The following is a 14,437-nucleotide window of genomic DNA, read 5'->3' on the forward strand; positions in this document are numbered from 1 at the left end:
TCATTGATTTTCATGAGGAAAATACCCTTCATCAAAAGCCCTTTAAACGCTAACAAAACACTAAGGGTTGCCTTTACATGCACCTAAAAGAGCATGAAAAGAATAGAAGGTTATCTCTATACATCTACCCATATTCACATGCAGGAGGTGGAGGCCGTATGCCAAAGTCAAGATGGCAGACAAAGTCAACCAAAGTTCTGTGATGTGCCATTTTGTTAAGCAAATGCAGCCTGCTGTGGAGGGAGAATATGCAAAACTGGTAAAGGGCGCTTTTCTTTTACTTTTTTTTTTTTTTTTTACAAGGAGAAAGTCAAGGAGACATGCATTAGATTTCCTCTGGTGATAATGGAGGGCAGGACGTAAGGAGGAGTTTTTACCTGTTTCATCTGCCAGCCACTGTCAGTATTCCTCTGGTGGCTCCCAAACAGGAAGTCAGGTGACAGCTAGAAAGGAGAGAGAAAGAAAGAGAGAGAGACAGAGAGAGAGAGAGGTTGAACAGTCACATTATATTAAGATTTTTCACACAGGTCTATTTTATTCTCTGTGTAGTTGTTGTGCCGTTATTTAAAATAAAAATTAGTCAGATCTAAAATGGGATGAGACCCATGTGAAAAAAGATGCTGACAAATCCGTTAAGATCAGACATGAAGCCCATGGTAACATCCTGCCAACTAAAAATACTCTCTCTCTCTCTCACACACACACCTAACACTAATGAGAGGCAGTTACTGCTCAGTAAGACTGAAACCTTTAGTACTGATTTGACTCAAACATGCTGACTGTTAGCTGCTGAACACAGTTACACATCACATGCGTCCATAAAAACACGTCACATCAACCTTTTAGTTTTTGAGAGTGTGGTAACATCAGTATCATCAGTCTCAAAATGAAACGCTAAAATTGAATGAATAATTTATACTGACAGACTGACTGACGCTTCCTAAAATCCAAATAATCAATAAAAAAAAACACAACACAATCACAGACACTCACAGCATAGGTGCTCATTCTGATTGTTTGTCAAAATTCTGGTCCTTACAGCTGGGTCTCCTTTGAGTTAAAGTCCACAACCTTGTGTCATTTCATGTCATGACACTGTTTCTTCTGAGTGTGAAAATGTCTAAAAAAACAAATCATTCAGATGTCCCTCCTGCTTCAGCCCCAGGCTACTTCCCCATTCTAGAGGGAAGCTGACTTTTATCAGCTGGTCGCATGTACAGCAGCAGCACACCAGGAAGGTGTGCGCTCAACTGAATTATCATACCAGGCTTCTGGTAACATTGCGACATTGACCATAGTCCAACAGTGAGGTGTGAGGTCTTCAGTGAGAAACAACACAGTGACATGAGACATAGAGGTAATTGTACCAGCACTCACATTATTTCATATCAGTAATAAATTATTGAACTAATTTAAAACAATTAGTAATTGTTTAAGAAGAATCTACACCCAGGTTCTGTATATAAAGCGTGAGCCACACCTCCAACACGCCTCCAACCGATGATACACTTAGTGACTGGTGATAATGCACCTGAGCACAGTTGCCACTCATTATAAAAAAGCAACAAAAAAAGCAGTCATTTGTCATCTAACTGCACAGTGTGTAGCTGCTCCTGCAGAAGAAAGTTTTATTGGAGGAGATGACGGATGAGACCAAAACACTCACAAGAGGTCAGAGTGGCAGTGTTGCATGGTTTTAGACTGTGCAGGAAATGTGGCTGCAAAGGGAGAAAACCCCACACATCATCATTCAGCAGGTTTCACCACTACAGATAGATTCAACTGCACTTAATTTGTTAGTTTCTAACCACGAAATGCTGCAATAACACGTGATATTAAAGGTGTTATCGTTGTGGACTTGGCAACATTTTCTCTCAGCATCAAAGAACGAATAGAGAGCCAAAAGATTCAGGTCAGCTGACACTGCTTGAGTCAACTACACAGTAAAACACAGAGCTAATAGCATTTTGTTTTTGTAAAAATTATAACAAAGAACAATAATTACTGGAAAAGTGACATCTTTAAATGGTGGAGGAAGTACTGAAGCTTGGTACTTAAGTAAAAGTACAATTACCCAGCAAAATATATAATCAAGTAAAAGTAGAAGTGCTACATCAACAATCCTACTTAAAGTACAAGTCTTAAGTACTTACTTTTAAATGCACTTAAAGAATGAAAAGTAAAAGTACTCATGGACTGAATACATATATATGATTTCCACTGCAAAGGCTAACTGAACAGGTTAAAATGATCAAAGAAATCATCTTGAAATTTAAATTGACAGTATGTAGTTAATTTAAATTTTCAGTGCCAGAAGCAGCTATGGACAGGTCTGTGTGTCATGAGGCAGGCTGTGGGCATCAAGTGAACAGAGAGGCTGCTAATAAAAACAGGCATTCAGCATTTTTACTGTGTAAGTATTCCTGCTGTAGATTAAATTAATAATTAATGTTAGTGACACATTAATGGATGGATCTGTGTTAGCAGACAGTAGCTAACTAGTTAGCTAACTGAGCCAGAGCACCGACAGCATGACTGAGGCTCATTATAGAAACACAGCTGGCAGCGTGACACCACCTCCATGTAGTCTGACCTCACATCAGTCCAGCACTGTATTCATAAAATGTAACAAGTAACTACAAACACTGTAGAAATGTAGTGAAAATGAAGTGTAGAAAGTACAGATAATAGCTGCACAATGTAATGGAGTAAAAGTATAAAGTATGCACTATTATTTTTACTTAAGTACAAATACTTAGTTACTTCCCACCACTGATCAAGGGCAGTAAATAACATTCAGCTTTAAATCAATTTAATGGACACATTTGGAACATGATGGATAACGTTAATGAAGAGACTTTTGAGCTCTTCTTATAAACCTCAAGTGTGCATTAAACTAAAAACCTGCAATAATCTACAGCAATGATAATACAGTGTGAGTGTAATGTAGTGTTTAGTTTTGTCAAACGAACAACAACAAACTGAGATAGAAAATAGTTTGACTGATAATTTCAGCTCTTCTGTCAAACATTCAGAAGAAGTTAAAGTTAAAAAAAAAACATACAGGAAGGAAATACAGGTGCAGGTGATGTACTGATGCCTCAAAATTGCACTCAGAATGCTTGATAAAAATAACAATCTAGATCAGAGAGTGTTTCACGCTGACTATATTAATATAGGCCACCTGGTTGTTAACACCTGGGTCATAAACCCATGTGGCATGCAGTATGCATTATAAATCAATGGTTCAGTTCCTGTTTGATAAAACATGTACTACAGAATAAAATGTGACACATATAGGTCAACAGAACGCATCTCAAGCTGACTTGATGGGGGGAATCACAGCTTTGATCATGTGGGTATTTTTTTGATGAGCAACATTAAATTTGAAACACTGATGCAATGTTGAGGCAATGCAACCTTGAGATGCAAAATGCTTATCTCTAACAATCTGGATCATGCCGCATGCGTCACTTTACCACGCTGATGTCGTCACCGATTCGATGAACAGGTCAATTTTAGTCACTGATGCATAAATTCTCAAAAACCTTTTCAGGTGTGAAAATGAATGACACTCTGGGATATTTTAGAGTGACAGCATCAGAGAGCCCGAGTGTGCGTTTAAGGTCAACAGGAAGTTGAATTTAGCAGCATGTTGTAATGCTGCAGATTTAAAACACTCCCCCGTTTACCTCCATGTGGCCCTAATGGCTTCTGCTCATCTCAGATCAAGAGGCATTAGCTTGTTATAACCTTCGAGGATGAACCCAAATAAAACCATAATTTGGGAGAAAGTGTGTGTCAGAAGGCCGTTAATAAATAAGTGAGTTGGTCAGTAAAATAATGGGACAGCGAGAAAGATGTAATCTGCTTTTTAATTTGGCCGTACTCAGCATTTCTGTCCCAGTTTAATCTGGCGCACAGTGTTGGTCTGGGCGCCGTGTGCTCTCTGGGTCACAGATACATTCATATGAGAGAGGAGGGAGAGTGCGTTTGTCCCACAAAGGTTAGTGCTCCAAAGTACATCAGTTCATGCTTAAAAATCTTACATAAGATCTATTAATAAAACATCTCTGTGCCAGTAATTATATGAAGTGATGAGTGCAGCTTTCCAAATCACCACTTGAGCCTGGCTCCAAAAATGAGTCAGTTCCCACACATCTTATGTTTTGTATTCCACTTAGCTAGGGTTGATGATGATGATTTAAATGTGTTAAGGTGTCTATTAAAGGTGTGACCACTTTGAGTGACAGCTACCTACATCCAGCTTGTTTACTTTGTAGCAAAATACTATCTAATGTAGATATGATAGGCAGCTCTAAACGATGTAACAGTACAAAGTAAATTTACTTTGTACTGTTACATTGTTTAGAGCTGCCTATCATATCTACATTAGATAGTATTTTGAATAATGGTAGTTAAAAGCTACCATTATTCATATTTATATGAATAATGGTAGCTTTTAACTGGCCAAGAGCAATGCAGGGCAATTAGCCAGCTAGCTTTGACTATACTCATTAGCTGTACAGGGACAACTGTAGTTAACTTTAATGGCTTTGTTAAAAAGGGTTTTCTTATCCTTGTAATAGTAGAACATTCAGTATGATGCATCATAGAAAATAAAAATTCCATATATTTTACAGAGTCAAGGAACAATTCTTAGACATTACAATAACATGACATCACAACAAAAACCTCCTTTAAAAGTTTACCTAAAACTTTCCCACACCTTCTATACTAATTTCCACTTCAATTAGTAGATCTGTACTTTTCTGAGATCAAGTTTAGTTAAGAGAGGGCTCACATTAGTGACAGGTGACTGTGAAGGAAATAATAAGGTAGTACCAACAAAGCTAATCTGTCTGGTAAATTGCACAAAGGAAGGTAAAATCTTCACCCTCTTTGAAAGAAAAATATATTTACCCTTTGCATAGTTCCATTTCCAGCATCAGAAAGTGGCAGTGACAGATGGCTGGTGTCCCTCGGTAGCGTCTGAGTTTGTACTGGACCGGCCTGCCACAGAAACCAGAGATAAAAACACTGTTTGTCAAACAATGTAACGTATATTATTATGACTACAACAGGTATGGCATCATATGACGACCTGGCTGCGCACTGAGAAAAGAAAAGGTGTCAGCAGGATGCACTGTGGAGACTGTGTCATTTGACCATGGAGTCAGCACTGAAGACTGAAGACAAAAAGTGCCAACCAGGCTGCTGTCCTTTAGGTCTTACGAGGTTCTTTGGCTGGTCCCTCTCTCATTTTACACCCTGATTTATGTCCTCTCCTTTGAGTTAACACGCTTTCTTCAGCTCTGAAAATGTCTACATTTTTGGGTCATCTCAGTGAAGATGTTGTACCTTGCTGGTGGTTTGACTGCGGGCCCGGCGGGGCGGTTTCCAGGATCTCTCCTTTGTAACGCTGTTCACATAGAAGCATCTGCCTGTGGTGGAGTCTGAGTACTGCTCCCACATGTCCATGATCTGGAGAGGCTGCTGACCCAGAGCAGGACTGGGTGGCTCCAGCTGCGACTGACGCTTCTCTGGCTGCATTTCAGTGTAAAGAGGGGAGTCCTGCCAGGACAGCTGGGACAGATAGGACTCTGTAGGGACCTTGTTAGAGATGGGAAAGAGAAAACGTGAGCATATATACAGAGAAAAAGAGCGCTGATCTGGAAGATAAAGCAATTAGATTCCTGAAACAGCTGAGCGCTGATTTAGCAAACATTACTCAGAAAAGGAGCAAATACTGTATTTCTATTTTTTTTTATATGGATGAATACAGATGTTTTTCAATCATTTTAATGACAGAAGGAGCAGGTCAGCTCATCTTACCAGGAAACTGACATAGTGACCCAATTTTGAAGGCAAATTTTAAACTTTGCATGCAGGTTCTCAGCAACATTTAGAATAACTAACCACAACTGTACACATGTAAGCCAGTGGAAATACAAGTTTTGCTGCACAGTACAGTGTATTTGTTATCATTTTTATCCCTGTAAATAAGCCCATAGATATAATCTTATCAAACCTGTCAAGGTCAAAATATATAATTACAAATCAATACACCATTTTTAAGAACATTCTTGCGATCATCTCATAAGATTCTTGCCAACATCTCAGTGGTTTCACTCTTTCTCTCCTCTTCAGAGCTACTGTATGACCGTGCTAATTTATAGTTGGTTGCTCTTTGCTAAGTGCAACATTAGTTAAAATCCTGACCAAGCAGATATAAAATAAGTATAAATGAACTAGAGGTAATCTGAGGTTGTTTTTTTAATCTTGTCACCATTGTCTTAATGTGAATCATGTTATGAATCGATCTGATCATTTATGTCTGCAGCTGGTTCCCATGAACAAAATGAGGTTTATGAGAACAGTTAGTGTAGAGGAACTCCACTGAACCATGTCCACCATCAGTGCAAATCTCTGCACCCTGGTTCCAAAATCTTGTGGAAAGTCTTCATAGAAGAATGAAACATGTGTGTAAACATGTTTTTTTAATTTCAAACAGAATTTCACCCTGCGGGGATTGAGAATAAATGTAATTAAAATTAATCAACGGTGTGGCTCCACAAAAAGACACTTATATGTACTGTATACATTTATGAATGTTTTCTGGATGAAACAGAGATGACCTGAATGTGACTGCAATAATCCTGCTTACTGGTATTAAAGGCTTGAATGTGGAGGGTCTTCGAAGAGTGAGAGGGACACAGAAACAGGGCTAGACAATAAAAACGAGAACTGTCAGTTCCGCTGAGATCACATCTATACCAAAGTTGGATGTCACTTATGCACGCACGCTTCAGCAGAAACAAGACCTCATTCAGACAGACAGTTTGGTTGTGGGAGTTCCCCTCCACTGAAAGATAACTTTAAGTATTCCTCTCACCAACGACGCCTTGTATAATCCTCACTGATGTAATACAGGGAGGCTCTTGCGTCACAACAATGCTAACTTGATTGCTGCTCTAGGAGGATTATTAAGGTCAAGCACCGAAGCAACGAAAATCAAATATAACCTATGCTGCCATGGCTGAACTCAATCATCTCATGGGACTCAGACACCCAAGGGTTTTTTTTAGTAAGTAGTTAATATAGTAATTCTGTTCTTTACCTGAACATTTTTTTATATAAAGTCAAATCAAAAGTCAGCATAAATCTGAGGTTTAAAACAGCAGTGCAGATTCCTACAAATCACCTGAACACTTCAAGGTCAGCCTTTAAACCTGTTATTGTATTTACGTTATTTAAGTTTATCCTTTCTAGTCACAGTGTTACTAAAAAAACTACCAGCTGGGTCTCTGCAGTTTGGGAGTTTTGACCTGTAAATCTGTGAGATTAGAGATTTTGTCAGTGAGAGTGTTGGAATCAATGTACATAAGTTATCCTACTTTTACTTCATTCTTTATGAGTTTATATGAGTTACATCTTACTCTTTATGTGTGCATAATGATTTAAGTACCTTACTGTGTGTAGTATCATTTACCCTGTTGATTTATGCTTCTATTTGAGTTAACCTAAATCACATGAGTGTTTTCTATTTGAGTTAACCTAAATCACATGAGTGTTTAAGGTATGCTTACTTTAGTACCTTCACATAGAATGTTTATACCTTATATGGTAGAATGTTTAACCACTTTACAACAGACCAAGACTGGAAGAAAGAACAAAGGCCGAAGATGACACACACACACATTCACACAGAGGTTGTTCAAGGACATAGTAAAACGAAACTAAGATTTGTGATGCATGAACCCTTTGTCCCTTAGTAAACTATGTATTAGGGCGTTCCCAACTAATAAAAGGCTTGGAGAACCCAGAGCTGCTTCAGAGTGGCGCGGGAGAGATTGTAACTGAGCAGTCTCTGGTCACTCTCCTTGCAAGTAAAAAGATATCTAATTCTCTGTGTCTCTTTTGTGCAGGTTGTGTAATACAAATGTTTGGGGTTTGAACCTAACAGAGAGGAAGTCAAAATGAATCTAATCCCAAACTTCCTTCAACGTCAGCCGCATGTGATGGATTTGTTTGACCTATTTTGCAGGATTTACCTTCACAGTGTTTAGATATAAACACACATAACCTTGTTAAACTTTATAATATGTTCTAGGTCATCTATCATTAAATTATGTATCGTTGTCCTGACAATTTACTACGTACTTTACATGCTGGTGTGAACTAATTCAAAGTTACGGTAAACTCTCTCGAGTATGTCTCATACAGACAATACATTGCAGGAAAAACATACCTCAGTAAGAATAAAACACTTTTTCTAGCTGGCTACTTTTAACTGGCTATTTAATGTCATTAGTATGATCAGGACTGAGTACTCACTTTTGGGTTTCTGCCTGCTCTCAACTGTGTCACCCTGATCTGAAAAGGTTCAGCCACACATTTTGCAAAAAAAAAAACAAAAAGGAAGCTAAAATGTGTTAACTTGGCAGCATCCTCACCACTGGATGTCACTATATTATAAACAGTGGGCCTTTAAGTACAGCACGGATATGAACTGCTTACAGTGCAGCAAGGAAATCACTGAAGATATTCTCAGATGTCTGGAGAAACAGCTCTGTGAGTTTCACGTCTCCTTACCTGCAGATGGTTCTTGCCCGATGCTCCCAGCATGTCCCACTGGCTACATGACTTCTTGGGAATCTTGTGGTTGACTCGACTGCTGAAGCCGCCACCGACTTCATCATATGGGTTCTCCATCAGGTTTTCAGGCAGGTTGCTGGAGCTCTGGCTACGAGTGATCATGGGCACTACTCTGGGGTTTCCTGGCCCTGTTTGAGGCGTGGAGCCTGCTGGGGGCTCAGGGACCATGAGGTGGCCTGACGGGGAGGTGGGAGAGTTGGAGGTAAAGGTGAATCCAGAGAGGGGCAGGGTGGGGAAGCGGCCTCCACCTGTGCCAGTGTTGTTATCCAGCCCCTGGAAGGCACTGTTGGAATTGAGGTTTTCCATGGAGCGATAAATTGGTTTACTCACTGCAGGAGGAAGAGAGCGATACTACTTGAAAAGCTAGACCACGGCTTTCTCAGTCCTTTACTCCGACTGTCTTTCTTACTTTACCTTGGTGCTGTTCATTATAGGTTGTCCCTGTTGGAGTGGGAGACAGTGACACCCGTGGCAATATCCTGAAGTTGGAGCTCAGCGAGGCAGACATGACGAGGCGCTGGGGTGAGGGCATTGGTGCAATAGGTACCTCCGTCACATATGTGGCAGGAACATACAATGGCTTTGTTTTACTGGCTGCCCCAATCCTCCGCACCTGCCAAAGAACAAACACATTTCCAAATGCTTTTGCTATTTTCTCCCACATAAATCCACTCAGTCCATCCAAGCGGCAACTAAAACAGCTGAGGGCTGGAGCCAGTGCGGAAACATCTAACGCTACATTTCCTGTGACATTCAGCCACAACTTCTCTTTTCAAATACCAAGTTTATTTTTTTCTCCTCCCACAAGACTGTATGATCTGTCATGACGAACATGTCATTCAGAGCAATGTTGTGGGCCTTTTTTAATGGCAGCTTGTGAATAAAAATGCATGTTTGTGGGATAGAAGAACATCAGGCTACATAACGTGCCTGTTGCTAAAGGTATATTTTCACATTTGAAAAAAAAGGTACAAAGCTGTTTTCTCACCTGCCACCAGTCAACGTTGGTCTTCTTCAGCAGAACAAACCGCTCACCCTCCCTTATGCAAACCTGCCGTCCATCTGCACCGCGGTAGCTGTAGTCGTACTGGGCCTCAAGGACCACCGTACCACTGGGTACCCCACAAACTGTCACCCCCCTGGTAGTCACCACTGGTGCAGCAGCAGCCTGCTGATGCCCCACAGAGCGTCTCCACGTGCCAGACAGCATGGCTCCTGATGCAGTCCTCTTCAGCAAGCTGTGCTGGAAGTTTGATGATGTGTACAGGGCAGGTGACAGAGGAACCAGGCCAGCGCCATGCTCTGAAACAGGTACAGAGACAGTGAATCATTTAACTGTTAATCTAGAGAAAATCAATCTATCACAAAATCTCAGTTTTATAGACAGAACTTGGCTATAAAATGCATTTTTAAACTGGCAAATATTATATGTTTATAGTCATAATAATTCAGGATCAAAACTGTATCTGTCTCTTGCCATTAACCGCCATTCACATTTTGTCCAAAAAATATAGAGGGTCTCATGGCAAAAAGGGGCAGAACATCAACTCTATACCTCAATATTTTCTATATTTTTGACATAAACAAAAACACAAAAGAAATAGTACATCTCTTCACCATACGCCTGGATGGAAGCTTAGCTTAGCAGAGCACAAAGACTAGAAACAGTGGGAAACATTAAGCCTGGTTCTGAACAAAATCACATCACTATTAGCCTTGAATTGACACCTTTTATTTCATTTATTTATTTTTACCCAAACCATATAAAATAATCCCTGTACTGTCTTTTGGCACTGTAACTATGAAAACTTATGAAGTCTTGGAGACAGAGCTTGACTGTTTAGTCAAATGTTCTGCCAAGGAGACACATTAGCACTGAAGAGAAGACACTGACAGCAGAGACTGCTGCTTCATTATTCAGAAATGAAACAAGAAATCTTATTTCTAATTTTAGCAGCATTTACAGATATGCCAGAGGATGAAATGCTGCTGCAGCTTTTGGCACACCTCTTTTTTTATTGTCCTTTTATCCTGTTAGAACTAAGAGTGCCATGTGGGTGAATAACTCATGTGTTTGGAGGGTGTAAGAAGTGCAGTACACCCAAAATAGCATCTGTCTCTGTCTCCACCTGAGCCAGCATCCCCAAGCTAAACCCTTTCTTTAGCCAAGACCCGCTTACATAAGAGAGCATCTAACTTTCTGCCAGACACACAGAAATACAGTCTCACAGAGAACACACACCCACATCCTCACTTCTGCAACACACACACACACAGAAGCGTACACATTAAAGGGACTATTGCTTCACAGTCACAGTCAGACATCCCCTCAGAAATGTTGGACAAGACAAAAGAAAAACAGTCTTAATGCCTGGGTTATATACCAAACAGTGCAAAAAGAGCAGAGAGGGCTGGATGGGAAAATGAGAAAAAAACAGAGAACCTGAACTGTAGAGGAATAGAAGAAGCTGGATGGAGCTGTGAGCTGATGGAAGAGAGGGCAGGGATAGCTGGCTGAACCTTGATAATCCCACTGTTATTAAAGCACAGGAATGAATCTGTAACCCCCACGGTTACAGAGAATTACAGTAAAACCCTTTCGCATCAGCATATGGGCAGAGGGACTGCCTGCCTGGATGACTGGCTGCCTGACACTGGCAGGAAGCTCACTGCAAGGAAGGCAAGAGGGGGTGATTTCTAAGGCCCTTCATCAAAATGTAGTGAATCATAATATGTAGCTATACTAGAGACTCAGCATCCAGTCTAAGGTCTTTTTATTATGTATAAAATATGCTTACAAATACATGAAAATCAGAAGCATGCATTTAACCTTGGCTGAGTGAGTGATCACAGTGTGTTAATCTCTATATGCAGACATGTGTATGTGAATATGCAAATGTTTTCTGTGAAATAAGATTTTGGTACCAGAAGCTGTCTGTGGTCTGATACTGGTACTGGTCAACCACATTTGAGTGGGCTTTGGTTGCATGGAATCATTGTGGAGAGGAAAAGAGGCAGCTTATGTGTCTGAATATATGTATGTATGTCTCAGTGTGTGCATTATGTATACGTGATATAGAAATAAAATATATAATATATATTTTGAAATAATATATATTTTAAGTGCAAAAGTGTTTTTTAAACAGTATACAGCTATAGTGGAAACGGTGTAGTTTAAGCCAGGAAGGACAGAGCCAAAACTATGAAGTTAGCAAGCAAACAGGAAACTGCAAAGACACCTCAACGTGCAACCACAGTTTGGGTCATATCCTTTCTATCTTTTCATTTGTTTTCCTGATGGTAGACATCTTTGATAGTTCAGTCATAGCAAATAACAGCCAACGGATTCTGTTTTGCTCCATGCAGAATCACTTCAAATACAACATGAGGTCCCCTGTCAACACATAGTAATCTACATAAATACAGTGCAGCTCTGTAGAGGCATTAATTATGACAAAACCAAGCCTTGATAGTTGTTTTTAGTTTAACAACCCTGTTGCATGGCTTTAGGAGTGTGTAATTTACTATTTAGACAAGCAGACAACAATTACAGCACACTCTCCTGCCTTTAAGAAAGCCTAAAATATACAGCTATGCCCCATCATACAGGCTGTCCATAATGATACATACGCAAACATTCAGCTTCAGTGATAATGCTGCACACCTGTGTGCCTTTTCCTGTTGTTTTATACTTGTCGACACAACATGCTGGTCAAAGAGTGCGGTCATGTTGTGTACAAAACAGTCTAAAACACACCATTAATGTAAAAAGCAAATAGAATTGCAAATTATTTTTTGTGAGGATGAAAAACTAATTTGTGCCTCTACAAAGGGGAAAAAAGCCAGGCTGTGTTTCTATTTCCAGGTCACACAGCAGCAGAGTGGGCAGTGTCGTCACAGATTCTAACACACAGAGTAGCCATATGGTGTCAGAGACAGACACAGGCACCCTGTCACGGCTGTTGACATGCATTGGTTGTTTGAGCTAGGGACTTAGGGCACAGACATGGTATCAACAGAACAGAATAAAGAAAACATAGAGGGAAGAAATAAGAAGAATGTAAAAAAAAAAGCACAATAAGATTAAACAATAAAGTAGTGGTTTGTCTGTCAGCAATTGCTTGAGTGCTTTTTCTCAAGCCCAGACTGTGTGCATGCAAGCCTGACTGAGTGGAAGACATAAAGTATACCATTTGCGCATGCATGCGTGCAAGAGAGAGAGGGAGGGTAAGTGAGACTCACCATGGTCACCAGCTCACTCTACAGTCAGGTCCATCAGCCCAAAAAAGCCTTTAAACACACAAAAAAGCAGGTTTATGGTAAAAGGTAGGACCCAAGCTCGCAGCTCCGTCCTACAGAAAACCAAACACAGTCTCTCTATCTCTGCCTCATTCATGTATGCACACACACACAGTTAATCCTACGCAGCCAAATGATCCTGCCTCTACTCACTGAACCCCTGCTGACCCCACCTTCCCTCATTTAGCCAGCATTTTGCTTGAGGAATGAAAACAAAGGGAGTGACAGGGAGACGGAGATGAAGACAGAGCATCAGCTGGCTGCTTCCAACTCAGCAAATAAATCATGTTAACTTGAGGAAAAAAGGACATAGTAAGGGGCTGCTGTGTGCTGACCAAACAAAACCAACCAGCAGCCCATGGTGATTGATTGAGCTATTGATCCCAATGCAGAGCTGGCTGCTGGACATCAGAGACACACACAACACAACATGGAGGTTAGCAGCAGAGCAGAGGATGTTTATTCCAACCAGATCATGGAAGGTTCTGTCTGAAGACTTGTAATGTCTGGATAGATTCTATTGTAATATGACAATATGACCTCAGTATGAATGGCTGTATCAGCAGCCTGATTTAAATAAAAATTAAATTTGAAACCTTTATTAGTCCCACAATGGGGAAATTGCTTGAGGGAGCCCAGCAAAGAGTGCCATACACCAGTGAGTACACTGGAGGCTATGCAGGTAAAGCATCTTGCCCAAGGACACACAACAGTGACTAGGGAGGAGTTGGGATTGAACCACCAACCTTCTGGTTACTGAACAACCCTGCTATACCACTGAGCCACTGCTGCCCAATTAATCAAATCCCGTAGTGGTTTTGCATGTTTTTGTAAACCATTTTCCAAATACCACATCAAATACGTACATACATACATACATACATACATACATACATAGATAAAACAATTTTAGGAAATGTCATGGCCAAAATGTAAATTAAATGTAAGTTAAGGCAAATCTAAATGGAAGAGCTTTGCTTTTATACCGTCTGTTAATGCTCTCCAGCAGTGGTTCCCAACTTTGTTTTCTTGAAGCCCCCCTTTGTCTGTGCTCAAGTCATGCCAGGCGCCCCAACCCCAGCTCCTAACCAGGTGTAGCCTAGCCTAGCCCGCTAGCTGACCTGAAGGTGTCTTACACAAATTCAGAGGGTAGGTAATAGAAAAGGTAATAAAAGGTAATACATAGCTTAATGAATTTAAATGTGGACCAGAAATATCTTTTAATTTGGATTATACAGTTTTGATTATCCTTGGGTGTGTTATTAGGACTTTATAAGTTCAATGTGCACAAATAAAACTTCACTGTCACCTCACAAAATTGTGCGCACCCCCTGTGCGCAACCCCTTAATGGGGGGCAAGGACCCCAGGTTGGAACCAATGCTCTACACAGCATGAATCTGGTACTGTCATTATCTTAATCTTGTAACCACATCGGTGGCTGGTAGGCAGTAGGTTTTTCGGTTATTTTGGTCATTTAGA

At 40.4% G+C, this 14,437-nt stretch overlaps 1 protein-coding gene across 3 annotated transcripts in view; it reads right to left on the reverse strand.

The window, feature by feature from the left end:
• The window catches only part of arhgap9 (Rho GTPase activating protein 9), a 36,244-nt gene that overhangs the window by 14,874 nt on the left and 6,933 nt on the right, over nucleotides 1-14,437 (reverse strand). For 2 of the 3 annotated variants that reach the window (XM_028405990.1, XM_028405988.1), the window contains exons 2-8: nucleotides 12,901-12,948; nucleotides 9,647-9,960; nucleotides 9,073-9,271; nucleotides 8,596-8,987; nucleotides 5,362-5,613; nucleotides 4,924-5,013; nucleotides 378-443 (exon numbers count right to left, since the gene is read on the reverse strand). In XM_028405990.1, coding sequence (XP_028261791.1) covers nucleotides 378-443; nucleotides 4,924-5,013; nucleotides 5,362-5,613; nucleotides 8,596-8,987; nucleotides 9,073-9,271; nucleotides 9,647-9,868 — 1,221 coding nt within the window. In that variant the 5' untranslated portion in view covers nucleotides 9,869-9,960; nucleotides 12,901-12,948. The remainder of the gene's footprint in view (nucleotides 1-377; nucleotides 444-4,923; nucleotides 5,014-5,361; nucleotides 5,614-8,595; nucleotides 8,988-9,072; nucleotides 9,272-9,646; nucleotides 9,961-12,900; nucleotides 12,949-14,437) is intronic. The other variant, XM_028405989.1, reaches the window with a different exon arrangement.

Source organism: Parambassis ranga, chromosome 5 (assembly GCF_900634625.1).
Source record: "Parambassis ranga chromosome 5, fParRan2.1, whole genome shotgun sequence".
In the NCBI taxonomy this organism is placed as follows: Eukaryota; Metazoa; Chordata; class Actinopteri; family Ambassidae; genus Parambassis; species Parambassis ranga.